This window comes from Schistocerca americana, chromosome 2 (genome assembly GCF_021461395.2).
Source record: "Schistocerca americana isolate TAMUIC-IGC-003095 chromosome 2, iqSchAmer2.1, whole genome shotgun sequence".
Classification (NCBI taxonomy): domain Eukaryota; kingdom Metazoa; phylum Arthropoda; class Insecta; order Orthoptera; family Acrididae; genus Schistocerca; species Schistocerca americana.
Window position 1 is genome coordinate 1,043,781,773 of NC_060120.1, and position 26,508 is coordinate 1,043,808,280.

The window sequence follows — 26,508 nt, forward strand, 5'->3', positions numbered from 1 at the left end:
ATGTGTATTGTGGCACGGTTCCATAGCTTAACTAGCGTTCGAACCCACTTATGCATTTATATCCATACTTTCAAATCACTGTGAAGTGCATGGCAGCGGCGCTTCCCATGTATGTTTAAATGCTTCTATGTGCATTGTATTTCATGGAGCAGTCCTCTTTGAATGTATAAAAATTATGTAGTTTTCGCGATTTTTTCCAATAAAATAAAAAGCAATGCTTAGTACGATTCCATAGTTTTATTCCTTACATTTATGTGTCCACAGTGGACGCTCCCTGTAACCGGTGCACCTGCTGGAAGGATCTCTTGCAGCCATTAGTCCGCTTTTGTGCAGATGTTGTAACATGTTGCCCTCATTTCACGTGTGACCACATTCATAATTTCCATAATGCTTTTTACAACGTTATTCAAATTACATGCTGCCACGTTAGCCGCGATGTCGACTATTTCTTTCTCTGCTATGAGTGGTTTTCGGGGACCCTTTTTACAAATCGCATTGTAACTCGACAACAGTGCATTTCTGTCGACTGGGGATAAACGCTACAATCGTATGACAAAGAACATATTTTTAGCCAACAAAACTAATCTTTTTTTTTTTTTTTTTGAAATTTTCAAAGTGGACTATCCTCTTAAGCTTCCATTACCTGCCCGCGCGGGATTAGCCGAGCGGTCTGACGCGCTGCAGTCATGGACTGTACGGCTGGTCCCGGCGGAGGTTCGAGTCCTCCCTCGGGCATGGGTGTGTGTGTGTTCGTCCTTAGGATCATTTAGGTTAAGTAGTGTGTAAGCTTAGGGACTGATGACCTTAGCAGTCAAGTCCCATAAGATTTTACACACATTTGAACATTTTTTTCCATTACCTACTGCCTCCGACGAACATACATAATCAGTTTTAATGACCTAACTGTCTGGCTAAAAACACATTTTGAAGCAAATAGGTAACGATGAGTAAACTGAAAGTTCAAACTACTAAAAACAAAATTGCTGTGCACTGGACATTCGCATTATCAAGTTATAAAATGGAGATTACCCATTTGCAAGCTGTATACTCCGACAAGTAGATTAGTAAGTCGTACTCTTTTTCACCATTCGTCCCATCTTTGTAATAATCTCCCATTCATGACGTACAAAATATTTTTTCTTTTAACATCGTTCACAAATGGCCTCCATTTCATAACAGTTAGCGGCCCTTGGAGAGAATGGTGAGCCGGCCGAAGTGGCCGTGCGGTTAACGGCGCTGCAGTCTGGAACCGCAAGACCGCTACGGTCGCAGGTTCGAATCCTGCCTCGGGCATGGATGTTTGTGATGTCTTTAGGTTAGGTTTAACTAGTTCTAAGTTCTAGGGGACTAATGACCTCAGCAGTTGAGTCCCATAGTGCTCAGAGCCATTTGAACCATTTTTGAGAATGGTGAAGCGGGTCACCTTCCTTCGAAATAATGTGAACTTTGTTCTGTGGGTATTCGTATCTTAAACAGTTGAATACCAGCACAGCATTACCCTAGAAAATGGCAAAAACCGCCTCAAAAGGCAGACTGGCCAGTGTACAGCACTCCCTCACTACATACATTCAAAAATACATCTCAAGAGAAGATCAAAATTGAAAACAGTGCCTTCATAGCGAAGCTGCCGTGGTTTACATCCACTTATTACCTAATGACCTTCTTATAATATGAGTTTGCATGGGTGGCTAACAACCATGAGGTATCAGCAGGTGGCGAGGGATGTTGGAAGAACTTCAATTTATAACAAGCATCGTTGTATGAAAAATTACTTTATGCAGTTCTCTGTCAGTAACTGTCTTTTTCATTAAATTTCAACGTAATGTTAACGTTCATAAGCCACATACGTTATCTACTAATCTAACTTCCACGGGTATTGACGCGAATTCCCGCTTTCTAATCCTGACGATCACCTTCAGTTATTATGTAGAGGAGAAGTCTGGATAAAGGCCCATTCAGCCTTGTGAGGATGTTTGAGTAAAATTAGCAGTAAATCTGCTTCTGCGCTCAGTAAATAAAACTGTTAAGAGTTGCAGTGGTCACAGGGATTGTTTACAATTGCTGCTACTGTACTGTGTTGGTGGATATTTTCATCATATAGTGCGAGTGTATATTTATTGAGACTGACAACTAGTGCTAACCCTTCTCGTCGACCACTCTTGGATGGCCAAAAGAATTAATTTTAAATGTCTCGTGCAGGTGAGTGTGATGAATGCGTATGTATCATAGTGTCGTGTTTGTGTCAGTGATGTGATAATTCAATTCCATACAAAGACTGTACCATAGCGAGAGGAATTTCGCCATTAGAATACTGCGAAAGGGGTGCAAATATAAAGATATGTATTCCGTGGAGCAAGTGGGAAGAGAAACGCGCTCTCAAGAATATTACTAGCTCGCACCATTCAAAAGGAACAATAGGAGACGGAGAAAGCCTGTTTCATTTCCTCCTCCCCACGTTGGCGCCGTGAGGAGGATGAATTTGCTCGTCTTTGTCCCTCTCATCTTCCGCTGGTATTGAGAGTGAACCGTCTTGCGGAAAACTGTGATGGAGGACGAAGACGAGTGGCACCAAGCTACTCTCTTCCCCACCTCTCATGGGACGTGAAAACCGTGGACGAGGAGTTGACGTCACAGCGTGGAATTCCAAGTTCCGCTACATGTACGTACGTATACTATACGTGTGTACTACTGTAAGTACACGTATGAATTTACTGTGTGTGTGTGTGTGTGTGTGTGTGTGTGTGTGTGTGTATGTATGTGTTACCACGTAAAAGTCTCTATACAAGATGATTTCGTGATGTTACAAACTTTCAGGGATGATGGAGAAGGATAAATATATGCATTTGAGGTAACCAGAAACGACCGAGGCCAGAATTTTAAAGCTGAAATCGCTGTGATACTCTGACAGTGGAATAAATGTACCAGTACTGCTGTTGCTAAGATTGCGAAGTGGGTACTTTTCAGAGATGGACAAAAACAAGGAAAAAATGTTTGGCTACATGGGCTCCAAAATGCATACCATAAGAGTATTAGTTCATCTTCGATATTGTCAAACAGACATCATCTGTTACGCAAGTGCTCATAACTCTTAACGTATGCATTATAGGGCCCATATTTACATAACTTTTTTTGTTATTTCGGTCCATACTAACTCCTTCAAAAATGCGGTAACCAAAGAGCTTACCATAGAAGAGATGGTTTTCACAGTATCGGAGATAAGTGCTAATAGCTTTTAAGAAATAAATTTTAGAAACCATGTTTACTAGTCACTTTCTCTTATTTTGATCCATATTATTGTTTCTAAAAACTTGGCAACAATAGTACCGGAGCATATATTCCACTGTCAGAGGTATCAGACCGATTTTCGCTTATAACTTTCAAGCCGGTCATTTCTGGACCAGGGTCCCTCTCCTCAAATTGATACTTTTACTGTTCTCCATCATACCTGAAAGTTTCTAACACATCACGGGATCACCATGTATACTATAAGGGGCATTCAAATGAAACCCGGTCACTAGTTTAAAGTAACGGTAACGAGAATGAAATTTTCACTCTGCAGCGGAGTGTGCTCTGATTTGAAACTATTTGACAGATTAAAACTGCGTGCTGGACCGAGACTCGAACTCAGGACGTTTGCCTTTCGCGGGCAAGTGCTCTACCATCTGAGAGCAGTTGCGAAGGTCCCGAGTTCGAGTTTCGGTTCGGCATACAGTTTTAATCTGCTTTGTAGTTTCATAACGGTAATGATTTTATTAACACAGAAATGTAGTTATACACACTACATACTCAAAAATAGTCGCCAAAACTGTTGACACATTTATTCCATTGCGACACTAGCCAATCGATTCCATCCTTGAAAAAGCTAGTAGGCTGCTGTCGGATCCAGGCCTGGACCCAGTCACACACTTCGTCGTCCGTTGCGAATCGACGTCCGCGAATAGCTTGTTTTAGACGTCCAAACACATGAAAGTCACATGGTGAAAGGTCGGGACTGTACGGTGGATGTTCCAGCGGATCCCACCGAAACTGCTGCAATGTCGTCCTCGCCGCATCGGCCGTATGTGGGCGGGCATTAACATGCAGAAGGATAGCGCCATTGGACAACATGCCCATGCTAATACCCAGTAACCTATGGATCTCGTTCATGGTGATTCTGCGGTCGTCCAAGAATAAAGTATTCACTTCCGCAACCATTTCCGGTGTGATTACACGATAAGCCTGTCCAGGTTGAGCATCCTTTTCCAGTGACTCGTACCCCTGAAGGAATCGTTTGCGTCATTCCACAACACTTGAACGACTCAAATTGTACGCACGGAGTACAGCCTTAATCAGTCGATACATTTCACAGCCTCCAAAATCCTCCAACGCCAAAAATCGAATCACTCCTCGTTGTTCCTGCTTACTCGCCTGCATGTTCGGTAGTGGGCGATAACTTGTGTGACACACTTCTCTTCGGAGTGAAACCACATGGGCGCTGTGCAACATCAAACGGTGCGCACGGGTCAGTCTCTCTACCAATAGATGGGGCCACCACACCCGCAGTTACGTGGTGCCACATTACGTGTAAGGCTAGGGTAGACGCACTGACCAGGTTTCATTTCAATGAACCTCATATATAAAATAATAACAACTGTACAAAGAAATTATTGTTGTAAAAAGGAAATTGAATTACATGAAAAAAATTACCTAAAACCAAACAGAAAAGAATGATTAAAGTTTTTTGCCACAGGAAATGTAGTAAGTAGAGTCTTTCTTTACTAGCATTAGTTTACATTTTTATGTAACAAATATCTCTGCACCTGTTAGTATTCGTTTATTAAAAATATATGTATGTCTGTAAGTGTTTGCTGTTAAGGTACAACAAATAATGTGTTGTAAAATAACTTCCAAAATTTGTCGTTGATAAAAAAAGATAATAAAAGCTTATTGTAAAAAACTTTGGAAAGATCTTGTTAATAAACTAGAAATTAGTTTGCTATATACCTGTAATTATTGACAACAACTACCCACACCCTGATCCCAGACAAACCTGATCGTTTCAGAATAGTGAAAAGAACTTAAATGACAAGGCTCATGCAATTGCTCTAAAGAGACAAAGAGGAGGGGGTGGGAAGAGCTTGATTAAAGAGTATGGGGGGAGGAGAGGGGTTTCCCATCTCTTTTAAGCCATCGTGTTCGTCTGGGTTAGTGGTGGGAAGGCTGACCACGTCTTAGATCGTTACATGGGCTATAAACTGCCACAGTGAATGGGTGGCCTTAATTTTTATCTCATGCAATTTCCCATGATACGTGGGTTACCTTGGTGGGAACTTACCTTGACATGTGATGGATATCAGGTTACGTCCTGATCTTGAAAGTAACTCACGCAATTACCCTAGATGCATGGACAGAGAGGGGTGGGGGGATTTCTCGAGAGCATGGGCATGACCTTGGGATATGATCGTTATCTTGGCTTGAACCAGCCCTGCTCCACTAGTTTACGTATTATCAGATGCGTTCTTTTAAATTATGTTGGACAAATGAAACAGCTATAACTCTGATGTCTTTTGGCCTGAATAATTTTACCTATGTTATTCTTGATATTCAGTGGGGTTACGAGAAAGCACACTTTATTAGCCAGATTTCTAGCTTTTTGATGTATTATTTGCATGTTTGACAAAAGAGTAAAACTTCAGTTTCACGTTATTAAAATAGAAAATAAATATATTTCCTTATTTGTAACCGAGAAGTCAAATACCAGTTTTCATAGATTTAGCTTTAAAAATGTTTTAATATAACTAAATATTTTCATAAACATTTTCATCCCCTGTATGACCTCCTTAGGGGTTGAATTTCCTAAAACACTCATACATAATTTTTTTAAATTCCTGATCAGGAAGTCAAAATTTAGTTTTCATAAATGTAGCTTTAAAAATGTTGTAGCGGTTCGTCAATAACAATATGATTTCAAAAAGCTTCCACCCACTATTTTCCTCCCTTTGTGGTCAAAGTTTCAAAAATGCTGAAACATGTATTTTTTTAATTTCTGGCTGAGAAACCAAATACCAATTTTCGTAGTTCTATCTACAAAATTGACTTAAAAACGACATATTTTCAAAAACTTTTCACCCTCTATTTCATCCACTTAGGGCGGAATTTCGAAAAATCCCAATTTAAACGATGCATACAGTATACAGTCAACACTTTCTCCAAATTTCAAGTTTCTCTTCATAGCGATTTAGGGTGGGCGATGATGAGTCACACAGTCAGGACTTGTCCTTTTATATACAGATGTATTGTTGGGTTTTGTATGGTCCTCTTTACAATACTGTGTACTGGTAGTTTTGTCATCTGCAATTAAATAGCGTAGCCCGTTCGAGAACATTTTTTCACATAAACAACGTATCATTTGACGCTCCCCCACTCCCTCATATACTATCACCCGTGTCATTTTTCACCACTAACTGTGATGCAGCTTGTATACAAATTTTGCTCTTGGCTGCTTGTGCCACTTGAGCTTTAAACCGGCACTGGGTATACAATAATGTAAAGAGGGTCTTATGCTACTCAACAATGTAGAAAATAGGGTAATAACCAAAAGAGGCATAAACTGTTTTAAGCCTAATTTCATTAGAATAATTAGTACTTCAAATATGTTTGCATTTTACAGAACTGAATAAAAGTACCCAGTGATGATGGCACCGAAGTGCTGAAACATATTTGAGCATTTATAAACAACAGTTGTTTGAATAATTCGCACATCTGAATTCTCATAATTTAGTCTGTAAAAACATATGCTGCCTAACCTTGAAAATCAAGCAATGAAAATTCTGGTTCAAAAAATGGTTCAAATGGCTCTGAGCACTATGGGACTCAACTGCTGAGGTTATTAGTCCCCTAGAACTTAGAACTAGTTAAACCTAACTAACCTAAGGACATCACAAACATCCATGCCCGAGGCAGGATTCGAACCTGCGACCGTAGCGGTCTTGCGGTTCCAGACTGCAGCGCCTTTAACCGCACGGCCACTTCGGCCGGCGAAAATTCTGGTGATCAGTGGGCATGTGTAATATGTTTCTTACAGGTTTATTCCTGCTCTAGCTGCTTTTGTGTTGAAACGATGCTGCTCTGTACAGTATGTGCTTATTATTTATATTGCATTCCTAATATAAATAGTTTACTTAACCTAATTTTATGTAACGTAATGTCTATATCTCAACCTAATATTCAATTATGCAGCCTTACACTGGAGTTTATTATCAGTTGTGTCTGTATATTTGACAGTTTTCTCGGATTAATTAAGTGATTATCGATCATGGTATATTCTGCCACCTAATGATATAAACGATGCGTATATACTTCTGAAGCGTTACCCAAACAGTGTAGGTCTTACTACATTTGATTTCAGTGTAAAGCACTCAGCTGAAAGGTATGTGAATACTTATACGAAGGGGGGTCGCAAAGTTTCTAGCATAACAAAGAATGACAGAAATTTCATAATACCGATTTATTTTTCAATATAACACCCGTGTACACTAATAGACTTGCGGGCACGTTCAAATAACGTCTGCAAACCATACAAATAAAAGGTCCAACCAAGCGTTCACAGCGTCAATCACTGCATCATCATTGTCAAATCGTCGTCCTTTGAGGTCTGTTTTTAGATTTGGGAGAAGAAAAGAGTCTGATGGAGCCAAATCTGGAGAATATGGCGGATGACGCAACAATTCAAACGGGCAGTCACTCAGAGTTTCTAGTGTTGCGAAGGCTTTGTGCGCAGCTGCGTGGTCCTCACACAAAACAACTTCGCGCGCCAATTTTCTGCGCAATTTTTTTCTTTATCGCTTCTCTCAAACGGCACAGGAGGGTGCAATATTGTGTTGCTTTGACAGTCACGCCCTTTTGTAAGCATTCCACCATAATTACTCTTCTGCATCCCAGAAGAACGATGCCATTCGTCACCTTACCTGATGATTTTTGCACCCGGAATTCTTTTGGCTTTTCCATTGTTGAGACTGTTGTTTTGTCTCAGGATCAAAGTGGTGAACCCACATTTCATCCATTGTCACATACCTCACAAGAAAGCCATCGTTATCGGCTTCAAATTGGCGGACGACTTCTTCACAACACTGCACTCACTCCCGTCTCTGATCTGCATTCAAGTTCTTCGGGACCCACCGAGATGAAACTTCCGGCATCCCAAAAAATCCACAACAATGCCTCAGGACGCCCGTGGGAGATTCGAAATGTGGTTTCAATGTGCTGCAACGATGTTCGACGTTCCTGACAAGGGAACCTCCCCATGGCACCCCCCTCAGATTTAGTTATAACTTGGCACAGTGGATAGGCCTTGATAAACCGAACACAGATCAATTGAGAAAACAGGAAGAACTTGTGTGGAACTGTGAAAAAATAAGCAAAATATACAAACTGAGTAGTCCATGGGTCACATATGCAACATTACGGAGTTTGTAGGTTCAGGAGCTCCGTGGTCTCGTGGTAGCGTGAGCAGCTGCAAATGAGGGGGTCTGAGGTATTTGGTTCAAGTCTTCCCACTAGTGAAAATTTTACTTTCTTTATTTTTGCGTAGTTATTATCTGTCCGTTCGTTCATTGACGTCTTTGTTCACTGTAATAAGTTTAGTGTCTGTGTTTTGCGACCGCATCGCAAAACCGTGCGATTAGTGGACGAAAGGACGTGCCTCTCCAATGGGAACGGAAAACATTTGATCGCAAGGTCATAGGTCAACCGATTCCTCCACAGGAAAACACATCTGATATATTCGATACGACACTGGTGACGGCATGTGCGTCACATGAAAGGAATATGTTGTCGACCGACCTAACTTGTACACTTGGCGAATGGGTAAAAAGACTCTTCTATCTTGCCCGATTTAGGTTTTCTTGTGGATGTGATAATTACTCCCAAAAAAGTGATGAAAACATAAGAGTTTGTCACATAAACTGGAAATAAAAAAATTAAAATTTTCACTCGATTGAATCAAGGACCTTTCGTTCCGCAGCTGCTCATATTACCACGAGACCACGGAGCTCCTGCTGTCCCCGAGTCCATGATGTTACGTATCTTCCTATGGACTACTCAGTTTGTATATTTTGCTTATTTTTTCTCAGTTCCACACAACTTCTTCCTGTTTTCTCGATTGATCTGTGTTCAGTTTTTCAAGGCCTATCCACTGTGCCAACTTATAACTAAATCTGAGGGGGGTGCGATGGGGAGGTTCCCTTGTGAGAAATCGTATCGTTAACTGCACTCACTGTTTCTTCAGTGGCAACGGTGAAAGGCTTTCCCCTCCTTGGCGCATCTTCCACACTCTTTCTTCCACGTTGGAAGTCAGACACACAGTTTTTCACTGCTGCGTAAGTTGAGTACTGTCATTGAGTGTATTCCGCATGTCCTCTGCAATTTTCTTGGGCGTTATTTCCTTCAAATGAAGATATTTAATCACAGTAGGATTCTTGATTATCTCGATATTCGTTATTTTGATTACAATTCGGTAAACAACGCATTCTACCGGCAAAACTAACGAAGCTGGAGCCGCGATGGGCCATCATAAAAGAAGATGTTGCTTGTGCGAGACTATCTCAGGCTGGGCACTTTTCGACCGCCCCTCGTACATGGTGATGGTTTCACATTTTTGGCAACCTAACTGAGTCGACCATAATGGACGCGCTCTATGGCAATTAGGCGGGAGTTCCTAACCTCCTGCCACAAGCTACTGCATCTCGTGGATGTCATGAAATTGGGTTTGTTGACTGGCTAACGTTCATGATGTCGTAGCGCAACTCGAAGCGACCTCGAAACTCAATAAAAGTTGGATGCCCTAGGGTTCCTCCTTTATAATTGTATTCCTGTTATAAAATGTATGTTATGATAGTATGCTATTTCAAGCCAATGACACACTGAAGATTTATCACAAGCACGTCACTCAGGGTACGATTTGTTATAATTAATTGTCACTTAATGACATATCGGTGGTAAAAGCTTTCATGACATCGTTACATGATGGATAATGTCTGAATTTTCGTGTGTTCACCATTGTGTAATGGACAGGTGTATGGGGTTATGAAGTAAATCGTTGTAGGTTTATGTTATGTAGTACTCTAATATTTTTTCCCATCTTCACATTTGTAAAAAGTTCTGTGACTTTCTTACTAATGTAATATAAGTATGTTCTGCAACATTCGATGTTATTTACATATAAGAGAGCATTCCTTCACGAATGAGTTTCTTCGATTTTGTGTCTCCATTCTGATTAAAAAACGAAATTGCTACGAGTAAATCGAGGAGCAGTGGCATTTGTGTTCTGGTTTGTCACCACAATTTCGGCGCTTTTACCGAATATGTCGCGATTTCCAAGGGTGTGGTTAGGCAGGAATCTAAGAGGGCAGTTCAAATGTCGATAAAGCTCCTTACAGGACAAGTTCCTAGGCAGGTCTGTTACAGACTGTCCGTGCCCTGTACGATGTCATGAACGTTAGCCAATCGGCAACCAATTCTCTTACAGCTGCAAGAGGCAAGTGCCATACGCCCCTCACCTGGCAATCTTCTCTGACAGCTGTCATCTGTCACCGGCTGCCTGATTGGCTCGCGCATTCAGGCATGCTCCCCAAGCTCTCTCAGCATATATCTAATGTCACATTACTAGCTTTGAGAATTAAGGTAATGAGAGACTCAATTTATTGTGAAAACTCCGACACTCCATGGATTGCTCAACAGCAATGGAAAGCTCCATGGTGGTAGTTACTTGGAGTGACAGGAGGGCATAACTACGATAGTACTTTTTTTTTTAAGTGGAGGCTGTTGGAACCTGCAGCGAGGCGAAAGAATGATGCTTGAACTAAGGAAATTCTTCGCTGAATTCCTAACGATAAGAGATTAGCGAGACGATGGCATGTCAGAAGGAAGATGGATCACATCAGAAATCATACTAGTTGCTTGATCACTGGAGCTAAGAGATGACAGAGATAAACACCTGTCAGACTGATATTGACGAATCGTTTTTATAGATCGAAATAGAAAAGGTCAAGTAAAATAATGTAGCCAGACGACGGATGAGAATCTCCAGGTACTGTATAGAGGACACGGTACTGTAAAAATAAATATCTAATTAAATTTCTTAACAAATGAATTTTTTGTTTCGAGAAATTCTTACGTATGAAGTGAGACTGCAGCACTCTTTTGTAGTGCGTCATAGTTGGGCTCACAACATGGTCTGGTAGGACGTGAAGTTAATACAGAATTTATAGAATATGATTTCTGGCACATCAGTCTCGGTTTGCTGCAGTTATTTTTCAATCATACAAAATATGAGACTAATACAGACGGCTTCTCAATTTGGTCATGCGTGCTGCATTGATAATCGGGCAATCTGTCATGTAGCGGAAGCGTGGCAGTGTTACGACAGCTTTCCCGTGATTTGACCTGACTGCAACTGTGTATGGATCTATTGGAAAATACGTCGAAGCCATAACATGAGCGATAACGCATGTTGGAGCGGAATGCATGTAGTTCGAAAGTCTCGTGTCATCTTTGTACTAATGTATTCCCCCCCTCCCCCTCCCCAATATCTGCAGGCAAAAAACATAGAAAATATAATCTGTAAGTCATTCGGACAGAGCTATGGTAACTAAGTTGTCTAAATAGCAGAAAAGATGGAGATCGGAAAAAGGAAGCTTGGCTTTTTCTGTGCATGTTCTAATATAAAGCATCCATATGATGTACAAGAAAAGCAGGCCTGCACAAGTACCAGAGGTGCTAACCACTATGCAAATGGCAACTAATACGTCAATCTTGAGTTCAGTTCTTGATAATCACATCTGAAATTTACAATGTGAGAAGGTTTGAAACGGAGTCTCTACCGTAGATCTATCGCTTGTCGTGGATACGAACTGTTGGGATTACTAAGTATTACGACGATTGCTTTGCAGGAACTGGCAAATTCACCACTGCTTTAAGCCTCCTCGAAATTTGTCATAAGTAATTATTTCCCATCTCTTTCTTCCTCCTTTCATGCCTATTAAAGCATCAACTACATTAAGTATTTGTCGTTTGCGACCATCACAATAGACAGTAGTAGCAAGGTAATTGTCTCAGTTCTAATTTTCGCAGATCAGTGCGAGAAATATTTTATTAAATATTATTGTCTCTGAATGGTGAAGTAGTTATAAAGTTTACGGACTTTGAAATTCAGGTATCCTACTCTTTAGGAGCTACCTATGGAGTTGATGGGGTTCAAATTGTTGAGTTGATCTAGACATCTTGATATAAACAGAGCTGGTCAAAATTCTACTTAAAAGTAAAAAGTGAGACGTAACAAATTTATCACATTATTAAGCAAATACCTTGACGGTGGCAGAGCTGAGAGCGGCAACACAGGTGGGCGAGGGATTTCCATCGATGCCGGAGATCCTGCTCGAGACTTGGCCTTCTTCATCTCCGATTTGGACTGCAATAAATGAATGTGCTGTAAGTAGCGTGTGTTCCGATTAACATATACTTTTGCTTCATGAGAACGTGTCCAGAAAATCGAAACAGGTCAGTAGACGCTACAGATTCAAGAAAAATAGTTTGAAATTCAGCTCAAGAATCCCTCTTTAACGAAAGAATTCTAAGTCCACACTGACTTTAGCTTATAATTGTCATTCCTCACTCTGCTGTACAGTGGTCAACAGACTATACAGGAAAATGAATTCCAAAATTTTCTTTATGTTTTTTTTCGAAAAATGACACAGTAGGTAAAACGTAGGGTGAATAAAAGAATAACGCGATCTCAGACTCCACCAAACTGATCGTTTCTCTACATTTGGAAATGCAAAACCAGCTTGCAATTGCAATGAACTACACTCCTGGAAATTGAAATAAGAACACCGTGAATTCATTGTCCCAGGAAGGGGAAACTTTATTGACACATTCCTGGGGTCAGATACATCACATGATCACACTGACAGAACCACAGGCACATAGACACAGGCAACAGAGCATGCACAATGTCGGCACTAGTACAGTGTATATCCACCTTTCGCAGCAATGCAGGCTGCTATTCTCCCATGGAGACGATCGTAGAGATGCTGGATGTAGTCCTGTGGAACGGCTTGCCATGCCATTTCCACCTGGCGCCTCAGTTGGACCAGCGTTCGTGCTGGACGTGCAGACCGCGTGAGACGACGCTTCATCCAGTCCCAAACATGCCCAATGGGGGACAGATCCGGAGATCTTGCTGGCCAGGGTAGTTGACTTACACCTTCTAGAGCACGTTGGGTGGCACGGGATACATGCGGACGTGCATTGTCCTGTTGGAACAGCAAGTTCCCTTGCCGGTCTAGGAATGGTAGAACGATGGGTTCGATGACGGTTTGGATGTACCGTGCACTATTCAGTGTCCCCTCGACGATCACCAGTGGTGTACGGCCAGTGTAGGAGATCGCTCCCCACACCATGATGCCGGGTGTTGGCCCTGTGTGCCTCGGTCGTATGCAGTCCTGATTGTGCCGCTCACCTGCACGGCGCCAAACACGCATACGACCATCATTGGCACCAAGGCAGAAGCGACTCTCATCGCTGAAGACGACACGTCTCCATTCGTCCCTCCATTCACGCCTGTCGCGACACCACTGGAGGCGGGCTGCACGATGTTGGGGCGTGAGCGGAAGACGGCCTAACGGTGTGCGGGACCGTAGCCCAGCTTCATGGAGACGGTTGCGAATGGTCCTCGCCGATACCCCAGGAGCAACAGTGTCCCTAATTTGCTGGGAAGTGGCGGTGCGGTCCCCTACGGCACTGCGTAGGATCCTACGGTCTTGGCGTGCATCCGTGCGTCGCTGCGGTCCGGTCCCAGGTCGACGGGCACGTGCACCTTCCGCCGACCACTGGCGACAACATCGATGTACTGTGGAGACCTCACGCCCCACGTGTTGAGCAATTCGGCGGTACGTCCACCCGGCCTCCCGCATGCCCACTATACGCCCTCGCTCAAAGTCCGTCAACTGCACATACGGTTCACGTCCACGCTGTCGCGGCATGCTACCAGTGTTAAAGACTGCGATGGAGCTCCGCATGCCACGGCAAACTGGCTGACACTGACGGCGGCGGTGCACAAATGCTGCGCAGCTAGCGCTATTCGACGGCCAACACCGCGGTTCCTGGTGTTTCCGCTGTGCCGTGCGTGTGATCATTGCTTGTACAGCCCTCTCGCAGTGTCCGGAGCAAGTATGGTGGGTCTGACACACCGGTGTTAATGTGTTCTTTTTTCCATTTCCAGGAGTGTATATAGAAAAAGAAGACAACATGTAAACAAAATCCTAGTAAGCGAAACACAACGTAGTTGTCATCTACAACGATTTGGAGTTTGGATATAAAGATGACGTGGAAAGTAGAAGTTAAAACAATTATGACATTATTGCTGCAGAATAATGCTTGCTATAGAATGTTGTTTTTTGTTTAAATTAGTAGTGCACTCTTCAGTTTTTACTTCCTTAAAACGTGAATGACATGTAATGTATCTCCTTTTTGATAGCTGTATCCGCTTTTGTAGTCAAGGTCGCTAACGTATGCAACTGCTGTGGTGCTCAAACCTTTGGGTAGCTAGTTAGAGCACTGGTTAAAAAAAAAAAAAAAGACTCACAAGCTGCTTTTAGCCATAGAATGTGGCGAGAGGTGGTGGTGGGAAGTTCCTGATAGCCAAACGTAATTGCTCAAAATAGATTCGCCCAGGATCACGACTTGTGTAGTTCGCGATTTTTGTTCGGGTGAAGCTGGAAGGCCAATCAGTCATGTTTCGGGCCAGTACCATGTACGTCTCCTATCGCTGTTCAGAGTAATTTGAGGGCTGGAGTAATATCGGAACAGGATCCTCCAACCAACTGTCCAGTCCTACAGTCAACATGGCAATGGGTTCGTCCCTCAAGACGATAATGCACGAGCACATTGAGCCTATCTCTTGAACATCTTCCTCCAGAAGGCAGCAATAAACAAAATGAGGTGCAATGCACTACCTGCTGACATGGAGCTAGCCTAGCACGCTTCCAGAAAATCGTCGCACGCTCCGTCCTCACGCACTCGGTGACTGCAGAAGGGACAGTGTCAAGAGTGGGGCTAGCTTGAGCAGCTACATCTCTATAAAGCTTGCGGACAGCATGCCTTCGAGGATCCGACTATCCGGTAGGAGTTTTCACCCTGCAGTGGAGTTTGTGCGGATCTGAAACATTCTGGTAGATTAAAACTGCTTGAGTCCGCCTCCATAGCACAGTGGCCAGCGTAGATGAATGTCATGCCAGGCGCCCAGGTTCGAATCTTGGCTAGGACGGAGATTTTCTCACTCGGGAACTGGTTGTTGTGTTGTCCTCATCATCATTTTATCATCATTGACACACAAGTCGGCAAAGTGGCTTCAAATAAAAATACTTGCACCAGGCTACCGATCTCCCCAAAAGACACTCCCGCCCAAAATGTGCTAAGACTGCGTGCTGGACTAGAACTGGAACATGGGCTCTTTTCCTTTCGTGTGCAACTGCGCTACGAACTGAGTTATTCAGGCACAAGTCACGACTCGCCCTCACAGCACTTCAAATGGTTCAAATGGCTCTGAGCACTATGGGACTTAACATCTATGGTCATAAGTCCCCTAGAACTTAGAACTACTTAAACCTAACTAACCTAAGGACATCACACGACACCCAGTCATCACGAGGCAGAGAAAATCCCTTACTCCGCCGGGAATCGAACCCGGGAACCCGGGCGCGGGAAGCGAGAACGCTACCGCACGACCACGAGCTGTGGACTCACAGCACTTCCCTGCGAAAGGTTGGAGTCCGAGTCTGGCACTTAGTTTTCATCTGCCAGGAAATTTCAGGATCCAAGAATGTTACAATGCACCGAGTGGGGTAACATGGTTTGGCTAGCGATATTACCCAGCAGCACATTTTGGTATATACTGATGATCGCTTTCATATGAAATGCTGTTATTTCGATTATTGTTTTGGTTTTATTTCACAGCAAAATTATTTTATTAGTTTGATATGACTTATTCTGTCATTCCCCACTTTATCTGAAACTAAGTCCACATACGTTCGCAGACATTCTTTTTCACCAGTTTATGAGCTAACGTCTTAGAAATGTTTCAAATCCGTCTGCTGTAGTCATAGAGTGAGGGCTTGTTATGTTGTTCGTGGTGATCGTCTGTCGGATGGGGTCGTTTCCCTTCGTGATTTCTACGTTGTTATATGAGGATGCTAGAAGGTAATCGACAATGAATTTCACTCTTCTTCCTTTCATTCTATACTCAGTTATAACAGCACAAACAATAACATACCGTATGCATGGTGCCAGTTCTTTCGGGAATCAGCGAAATGCCGTGAGCAGTGAGGATAAAGGGGAAGTGACACTACATCAGTTTTGTGGGTAGATAAGTTGAGAATCTGGGTCTGACGGGTGGCATGCTAGGGTAGTCCATGCAGTTGTGATGACCACTGTGCCCGCATGGCATAGCGGTCCGTGCATCTGCCTAGTAAGCAGAAGACCCAAGGTCAAATCACAGTCTGGCACACATTTTCAACTATCTCCATTGATATAAATCAGTGCCCACTGGTAGGTAATATCTTTAATTCCCGTGTGTCTCCAACAACATAATGCACGAGTTTTACTGAATGTAGTGGAATACACTCTTTGAAAGTTAATGGAGATAAAATATTGTGAGTGTAAGGTTACATACGACTTGCACCGAAACCAGACTGCTGTTATAAGAGTCGAAGAACATGAAACGGAAGCATTAGTTGAGAAAACAGTGAGACACGGTTGCGAGCTATCCCCTTTATCATTCGCTCTATACATTCAACAAGCAGCAAGGGGAACCAAGAAGAAAATTGGAAAGGGAGTTATAATTCAGGCAGAAGAAATAAAAACTCTGAAGTTTGCCAGTGGCATTGTGGTTCTATCAGAAACGACGATCAGTTGAACGGAATCAAAAGTGTCATTCAAAAGAATTTATAAACTGAATATCAACAAAAGTATGACCGTGGAAATAGAATATAGTCGAATTAAATCTGACAACGATGAGCTAATTAGACAAGAAAATGTGGCACAAGAAGTAGCAGATGAGTTTTATTCAAAATCAAAATGGTTAAAATGGCTCTAAGCGCTATGGGACTTAAAATCTGAGGTCATCAGTCCCGTAGACTTAGAAGTACTTAAACCTAACCAACCTAAGGACATCACACGCATCCACGCCCGAGGCAGGATTCGAACCTGCGACCGTAGCAGTCGCGCGGTTCCGGACTGAAGCGCCTAGAACCGCTAGGCCACAGTGACCGGCGAGTTTTATTCAGTGCCTGAAAAAAAAAAAACCACCCAGAAGTTAAGCGGGAAACGAAAATAAATTTCAGGGGGTGAGAGGGCATGTGATATTATTTCAGTGATTACAAACTCGAGTCCAATATTAGTAAGAACGCCACGAGTGTCATGTTGCGCCCCTCTCGCTTCGTTGCATACAATGATTTGGTTGGGAAGGGTGTCTTAAAGCCCTTGTATCCTCTCCTGAGAGAAATGGGCCAAATACTCTTGCAACTGGTCGTTGATATCCTGGGTACAGGCACTCGGACGAAGTTGAAGCCCAAGCTGGTCCCACACATGTTCTATTTGGGACAGATATGGAGATCTAGCTGACCATGGGAGCCTCAACATCACGCAGGCAATTAGTCGAGATGAGTGGTTGAGAATTTTCCTGTTGAAAAATAGCAACAGGATGCTATCACCTGAGAGAAAACGCATGAAGACGGAGAATGTCTGTCATGTGCCATGGTACCACCAGAGACCTTTTAATCAGTACCAGCTGTCATGGTCTGAAGTCACACCCGATGGCTTCCCACACCATGACCCCAGGTATAACACTGCTGTGCCTCTCCAAAACATTGGAAGAATGTGACCTCTCCACGGATCGCCGTCGTACTCGCCGACGATGGTTGTCTAAAGCACTCCATCTTCAGGCGACAAGTGGCCCACCGGGACCATCCGACCGCCGTGTCGTCCTCAGCTGAGGATGCGAATAGGAGAGGCGTGTGGTCAGCACACTAGTCTCCTGGTCGTTATGATGGAGCCGCTACTATTCGTTCGAGTAGCTCCTCAAGTGGCATCACGAGGCTGAGTGCACCCTGAAAAATAGCAACAGAGCATGGCGACCAGGATGGTCACCCATCCAAGTGCCGGCCACGCCCGACAGCGCTTAACTTCGGTGATCTGACGGGAACTGGTGCATCCACTGCGGTAAAGCCGTTGCCCCATGGTTGTCTAAGGTAGAGCAGAATCGTGATTCCTTACTGAACACAGTGCGACGACATTCATAAGCAGCGCACGCTTCCCTTCCAGGTCATGGCACCACTAAAAACGCAACCATTTCCGTTGTGATGCTAACGGCAATCGGCGCAAGGGGCGTTAATTCCCAAGCCACACTCCTGCAAGTCTCTGACTGATGTGTTAGATTACACAGATTGTTACAGGGAGCCTATTACTTTTTCTCGGATGGCAGGCGCAGATGTGACTGAGTTCAATGCCCAATGTGGAGATCTTTCCTTGCAGTGATCAGACGTGATCAGCTGGATCCTTGACCAGTACCGCCACATCCGAATGCCCCACAAATCTGTGTACTGCAAAATTCGACCAGCCAGCCGAATGTAGACCTTCAGTGAGACCTCCTTGAAATTCTGTCAGATGTTGGTAATGCTGTCTCACATGAAAACGTGGTATTTCCGTGCCCTTGACACAGATCACTTAGCATCGGAACTGTACATGTCCCCTATACAGAGTGTTTCAATAAGAGCGTGCAAAAATTTAATACGACATAAAGGATTCTCCACTGAACAATTTGAGATAGGGTACCTAGGGTCGGAAAAGCCAGCTTAAGGAGATAATAGGAATAAAGTCACATTACTCTGTACTTTTTATTTTCGTTAGTTACAGTTAACTACAAATACCACCACTTACACAGTGAACATACCGTTTCTAGTGTATCTTACAAAATGTGCTGAATCTGACGGCCATCGCCCTCAATACATGCATGACATCAGTGAACAAGGTTCTGACGCACCCTGACAGATATCCCTGGGGTGTTTAGAATCATAGCACAAGCAGCTACAATTCTAGCAACTAATTCCATCTCTGTATCCCCTGGGATCTCATACACAAGTGAATTTATATACCCCCTCAGGTCAGGTGACAACACAGGCCATGGAATAGGACCTTCCCTTCCAACCCAGCGACCAGGAAATACAGTACTGAGATGGTGTGGGGCATCCACACTGAAGTGAGGCGGTGCACAGTCATGTTGTATCCACATCCTCTCACGAACAGCCAAGCCTATGTTCTCCAACAACTCAAGTAGAACCCTTTGCGCTAACCCTAAGTACAGGTGGCCATTCAGACGGCCATGTAGAAGATATGGCCCAATAAGATTATCGCCTATAACGCTGGCCCAGATATTCACAGCTAACGTACTTGATGGTGTGACTCTACTACAGCGTGAAGGATTTCCTCATCCCACACATGGCTGTTTCTGTTGTTCGAAATACGATCACAATCAAATGAGGCCTCGTCAGTAAACCGCGCGATCTGAAGGAAATGTGGTCGACCAATCCAATGTTGGAACAACCACTGAGGCAATGCGACCATTGGTGCAAACTCAGTCACAAGCACTGCATGGACACGTTGTGGGTGATATGGGTGTAATTGTTGTTCGTGGAGCAGTCGGCACATGCTAGTATGTGCAGTGCTCATTCCACGTGCAATACGACGAGTACTTGTAGTGGGGTTCGCTGCAACACGTTCTAGCACCTCCTCTTCAAAATCTTGTTGCGAGTGGTTCTCATGTTGACAGGTCCCTCGTGTTTTCTTTCCAATGAACTACAGTCCCCGATTAGTCGATCGAGAGAAACAAACACTCGTGATAGATGAAGTCTGTTAGGAAATCATTCCCTGTACAGCCTTTCAGCAGCAAGATCATTCCAACGTAGTTCCCCATACATAAGGTGCATGTCAGTGAGTTCTGCGAAACTGTACCGGTACTGCTCCATCTTATTGTACTGTACTTCTCTGAGCGGCACTGAGCAATGAATGGGTCTGTCGTTGATACATAGCGCGTTCTGTCATAAGACAATGTAAACACGATACAACTGAGCCACCCTATGGACTAGTAAAGTAAACATTACCTCCATCATGACTTCCTAGTAATCAGGCTCCTCCTCCTCGTTTCCTTGCAGGAAATAAAGAATGTTCATGTAAATAAACAGCACAGTACGCGTAAACTTGTACGCATTTTAGTTGTAAATAAGCTGGAAAGCGTTACTGCTAGATAAAGTGGTAGACAAGTTTACTTCCATATCTCCTTAAGCTGCTTCTCCGACCCCAGGTTCCTTTATCTCAAACAGTGCAGTGGAGCATTTTTGTACGCTCTTACGGAAACACCCTGTATATTGTTCCAGAGCTGGTAACAACACTAAACTTGAACAACAATAAACTTATACAACACTCGTGCACTCCTGTGGTCGTTCTACCTGCCACAGAGAATTCCAACTCTCCTTTACATAACCGCCGATGGGGTATTTGAGTAGGAACTTACATCCGACCATGTCTTCTAGGTGCTTCACTCTTTTTGCCGCACAGTGTACGACAGCAAAATAATAACATTGGCTGAAGTAGTGACAACAGCTACAAAAGCTTTTCTAAAACAGAGAAATGTGTTATCATAGAATATACTCTTATATTTAAGAGCTAGGAAATATTTTCTGAAGGTATTTGTCTGAAGTGTAGCCTTAAGTAAGTGAAAAGTGGACGATAAACAGTTTACAGATGAAAGAATTTTCTGAAGTGTGGAGTTACAGACGAAAGCTGACGATTAGATGAGGAAAAAGCATAACTGATGAAGAGATGCTGAATCGAACTGGAGAGAAAGATATCTACCGATAATATACATCCTGAGACATAAAGAAACATCAGATTTTATAACGGCGTAGGGGGATGAAAACTCTACAGCTAGATACGCGCTTGGCTACTGTAAGCAGGCCCAATAGATGTACATTATCTGATGAAAAGCATCTGGTCACCTATTAGTGGACATTCCGATGTTTTAGAGCCAGTGTTGTCAAGAAGAATTATGCAGTGTTCCTTCGGACATGCGTACGTATCCGAACGAACATTGTATCTTTCTTCTTAACAACACAAACACTGCAGTATCGCATTTATCCGTCGATACCACACAATTAAAATGTCCTGCCCGGTACGGGAATTACATAATGTTTGTGCGAGTACAGTTTATCAAGCAATAGCGAAAGAACTTGCCCCCCTTCTAACAGCCGTGTACCGCAAGTCTCTAGAGGAACGGAAGGTTCCAAATGATTGGAAAAGAGCACAGGTAATTCCAGTTTTCAAGAAGGGTCGTCGAGCAGATGCGCAAAACTATAGGCCTATATCTCTGACATCGATCTGTTGTAGAATTTTAGAACATGTTTTTTGCTCGCATATCATGTCATTTCTGGAAACCCAAAATCTAATCTGCAGGAATCAACATGGATTCCGGAAACAGCGATCGTGTGAGACCCCAACTCGCTTTATTTGTTCATGAGACACAGAAAATATTAGATACAGGCTCCCAGGTAGATGCTATTTTCCTTGACTTCCGGAAGGCGTTCGATACAGTTCCGCACTGTCACCTGATAAACAAAGTAAGAGCCTACGGAATATCAGACCAGCTGTGTGGCTAGATTGAAGAGTTTTTAGCAAACAGAACACAGCATGTTGTTCTCAATGGAGACGTCTACAGACGTTAAAGTAACCTCTGGCGTGCCACAGGGGAATGTTATGGGACCATTGCTTTTCACAATATACAGGGTGTTACAAACTTTCAGGAAACATTCCTCACACACAAATAAAGAAAAGAAGTTATGTGGGCATGTGTCCGGAAACGCTTACTTTCCATGTTAAAAAGAGCTCATTTTATTACTTCTCTTCAAATCACATTAGTCATGGAATGGAAACACACAGCAACAGAACGTACATTGTTGGATGAACCATTCGAAGAAGTGTACCCGTGGAGGCCAATCAGCTGCCGATAGTGCCTGCACACGCTGTACATGGTACGGAAACAACTGGTTTTCCCGTAGCACTCTCCATACAGTGACGTGGTCAAGGTTACCATGTACAGCAGCAACTTCTCTGAAGCTGACATTAGGGTTATCGTCAACTGCACGAAGAATTGCCTCGTCCATTGCAGGTGTCCTCGTCGTTCTAGGTCTTCCCCAGTCGCGAGTCATAGGCTGGAATGTTCCGTGCTCCCTAGGACGCCGATCAATTGCTTCGAACGTCTCCCTGTCGGGACACCTTCGTTCTGGAAATCTGTCTCGATACAAAAGTACCGCGCCACAGCTATTGCCCCGTGCTAATCCATACATCAAATGGGCATCTGCCAACTCCGCATTTGTAAACATTGCACTGACTGCAAAACTACGTTCGTGATGAACACTAACCTGTTGATGCTACGTACTGATGTGCTTGATGCTAGTACTGTAGAGCAATGAGTCGTATGTCAACACAAGCACCGAAGTCAACATTACCTTCCTTCAATTGGGCCAACTGGCGGTGAATCGAGGATGTACATACTGACGAAACTAAAATGAGCTCTAACATGGAAATCAAGCGTTTCCGGACACATGTCCACATAACGTCTTTTCTTTATTTGTGTGTGAGGAATGTCGCCTGAAAGTTTGGCCGTACCTTTTTGTAACACCCTGTATATAAATGACATAGTAGATAGCGTCGGAAGTTTCATGCGGCTTTTCGCGGATGACGGTGTAGTATACAGAGAAGTTGCAGCATTACAAAATTGCAGCGAAATGCAGGAAGATCTGCAGCGGTTAGGCACTTGGTGCAGGGAGTGGCAACTGACCCTTGACACAGACAAATGTAATGTATTGCGAGTACATAGAAAGAAGGATCCTTTATTGTATGATTATATGATAGCGGAACAAACACTCGTAGCAGTTACTTCTGTAAAATATCTGGGAGTATGCGCACGGAACGATTTGAAGTGGGATGATCATATAAAATTAATTGTTGGTAAGGCGGGTGCCAGGTCGAGATTCATTGGGAGAGTCCTTAGAAAATGTAGTCCATCAACAAAGGAGGTGGCTTACAAAACACTCGTTCGACCTATACTTCGGTATTGCTCATAAGTGTGGGATCCGTACCAGGTCGAGTTGACGGAGGAGATAAGATCCAAAGAAGAGCGGCGTGTTTCGTCACAGGGTTATTTGGTAAGCGTGATAGCGTTACGGAGACGTTTAGCAAACTCAAGTGGCAGACTCTGCAAGAGAGGCGGCTTGCTGTCCAGGTATTGAGAGGGTGCGTTTCTGAATGAGGTATCGAATATATTGCTTTCCCTACTTTTACCTCCCGAGGAGATCACGAATGTAAAATTAGAGAGATTAGAGCGCGCACGGAGGCTTTCCGGCAGTCGTTCTTCCCGCGAACCATACGCGACTGGAACAGGAAAGGGAGGTAATGACAGTGGCACGTAAAGTGCCCTGTGCCACACACCGTTGGGTGGCTTGCGGAGTATAAATGTAAATGTAAATGACATATGGAAGCTTGGATCTGACAGTGGGTCGTGCATGGATAACCAAAGCAGTTAAGGCGACAGCTGACTAAAGCGGGAAATCGGAGTTCGAGTCCCAGTCTGCCACAGATTTTCACAGTCGTGATTCCCTTATACAGCTGATGGTCGTTCGTGTACGCAACTGCAAATACATTTCATTTAGTGGACATTAATATTGGTTGTGACCACCCGTCGCCTTTATGTTGACTTGAGCCCTGCTGTGCGCACCTTCAATGAGGTGTTTGTATGTCTGTGGAGAAATGGCAGCACATTCTTCCTCAAGAGTCAAAACTAGAAACATAGCGATGTTGGACTCTGGGGTCTGGAGCGAAGTCGCCATTCTAACTCATCCCAGAGGTGTTCCATTGCTTTGGGGTCGGAACTCTCGGCAGGCCATCTCATTTCTGGAATGCTGTTATCCACAAGCCATTGCCTCACAGATGCTGCTTTATGACAGCATGTATTGTCATGGTGACACAGTCATCGATTCCGAATTACTCCTCTACCATACACTATACATAATTCTGTAAAACGTGTTCATATGGTTCTCCATTTAGCTCAATAAGGGTACCACACTCTAATCACGGTAAACACCTCCTTATCATAACATCACTCTCATCGTACCACGTATGATGGCAGGTAACGTTCTTTAAGTACTCACCAAACCCAAATCCTTTCATCAGTTTGTCTCAGGGTACAGAGTGATTCGACACACATAATTTGTTTCCACCCATCCACTGTCCAGTGGCATCGCTATTTATAACATCTCAAGATTGCTTAGCACTGCGGATTATGAGGATCTGTTCGACCACTCTGCAACAATCTTATCTGCACCCTATGCTGTCATTGTGCTATCTGGACTGCTGCTAGCACTTTGGAACACTTCCACCGATTTCATGACTTTCTTTTCTAACCAACATCCACACTCCACAAAAATCCTTGTCTGTCAGCACATAACGCCTTGGTTTAGCTGAGGTCGTTCCTTCGCGTTTCCACTTCGCTGCCACATCGCCAGCCATCGTCCTGGGCAGCTTTAGAAGCGTTACAATGTTCCTGACGGCTGTGTTACTCAAGTGACATCCAGTGACAAGTTCACGTTCGAAAGTCACTGAGCAGTCCTGACTAACCCATTCTGCTGTTACTGCTTCACTACTGGCAGTGCAATATTCAATACTTTCGATCAAATAGTGTTGGCTGCATCAGCTATTAAGATATGAAGAGACTTGCACAGCACAGACAAGTGTGAACAGTTGCATCAAACCCGTCTTCTGTCTGAAAACGACAACAACAACAACAACAACAAAATAGTTCGCATGAAAGTGGCAATATACTGCTCTCCATTTGGGCCTTGTCAAGTACACCAATGATGTTTCCAGGCCTCAACACTCGAGTGTGGGACTGGCTTCGACTTTGAATGTTTACAATGAAATTATCTGGCCACTTACTTTCACTTGTTACGAGGCGTGTTTTTTAAGTAAGTATCGTTTTGAAATTAAAAATACGTGCTAATATATCTCAAAAATTTTATTTTTACGTGAAAGCCTGTAACCTTAATCTACGCACTGACGCCATTAAAGTCTGATTCTTCCTTGATTACGTTGCGTACTGAGTGTTTAAGATGCCTCCGATAATCGTGAGTCCCACCGACTGTGAAGTACGGGCAGTTATAAGATTTCTTAGTGCTAAAGGCCTAAAAGCGATCGATATTCATCGTGAGATCTGTTCAGTTTACGGAGAAAACAATATGAGTGATGGAATGGTAACAAAGTGGGTGAGAGCATTTACAGATGACCTCACAAATGTGCATGATGAACAACGGAGTGGGCGTCCTTAGGTCGTTAAAGAAAGTTTGGTGCAGGTGGGAGAAAACAGACGCTTTACGATTTCCTCCTTGCGGGATGACTTTCCTAATGTTTCTCGTAGTGTTTTGTATGGTATTGTGACCACGCACTTGAATTACCGAAAATTGTGCGCACGTTGGGTACCGAAAATGTTGACGGATGTGCACAAAACCAAACGCTTAGACAGTGCATTGACTTTCCTTCAGCGCTACCACAACGACGGTGACGGTTTCTTAAGCCAAATTGTTACGGGCGACGAAACATGGGTGGCCTACGTCACACTCGAATCAAAACAACAGTCCATGGAAGTTGAGCAAGAGCATCGTTTTGCTGCAAGACAATGCCCGTCCGCATGTGGCGAATCAGACCAAAGATCTCATCACATCTTTTCGAAGGGAAACTCTAGATCATCCTTCGTACAGCCCCGATCTTGCGCCCAGTGACTACCATCTGTTCCCGCACTTGCAGAAACACCTGGGCGGTCAGCTTCTTCAAGACGATGACGAGCTCAAAACAGTGGTGATGCAGTGATTAACAAGTCAGGCGGCAGAATTCTATGAGAAGGGTATTCAAAAACTGGTACAACGTTATGGCAAGTGCCTCAATATTGACGGAAATTATGTAGAAAAGTAGATTTAGGTTCATGTAAAAATAAAATTATTGAGATATCTTAGCACTTCTTTTTTTTAATTTCGAAACTGTAGCCCTACTTACTTAGAAAACACGCCTCGTATAAAATGCAAGTCTGAATAAGTTTTTACTCTTTATTCCATCAGTGAATTTGCTTTCGGGTATTTTTTGCATCCTAATTTTATGTCAGTCCAGTATGATGATTTCTAATTTGAAAGACAGTACTGAATAAGAGAAAATAGCTGGTAATTTAACCTTTACTTTAATAAAGCACCAGTTCAATACACCACCTACATTGGAATACAGATAGAATATCATTGATACCGCGCAACTAACAATCGAAAGTCAGGAACAGTATAGAAGTATTCGTCAGTTCTGACGTCTTCATAATAGTGCACAGAAAGCACT

At 43.4% G+C, this 26,508-nt stretch overlaps 1 protein-coding gene and 1 pseudogene across 1 annotated transcript in view; both read right to left on the minus strand.

Moving 5' to 3' along the window:
- Positions 1 to 12,202: 12,202 nt before the first annotated feature.
- LOC124594659 (vegetative cell wall protein gp1-like) overlaps positions 12,203 to 26,508 on the minus strand; it is a 109,895-nt gene continuing 95,589 nt past the window's right edge. Inside the window, exons 5-6 of the mRNA XM_047133028.1 lie at positions 12,342 to 12,445; positions 12,203 to 12,257 (exon numbers count right to left, since the gene is read on the minus strand). Of these exons, the coding sequence (XP_046988984.1) occupies positions 12,203 to 12,257; positions 12,342 to 12,445 (159 nt within the window). The remainder of the gene's footprint in view (positions 12,258 to 12,341; positions 12,446 to 26,508) is intronic.
- On the minus strand, positions 18,149 to 18,266 carry LOC124597210 (annotated as a pseudogene).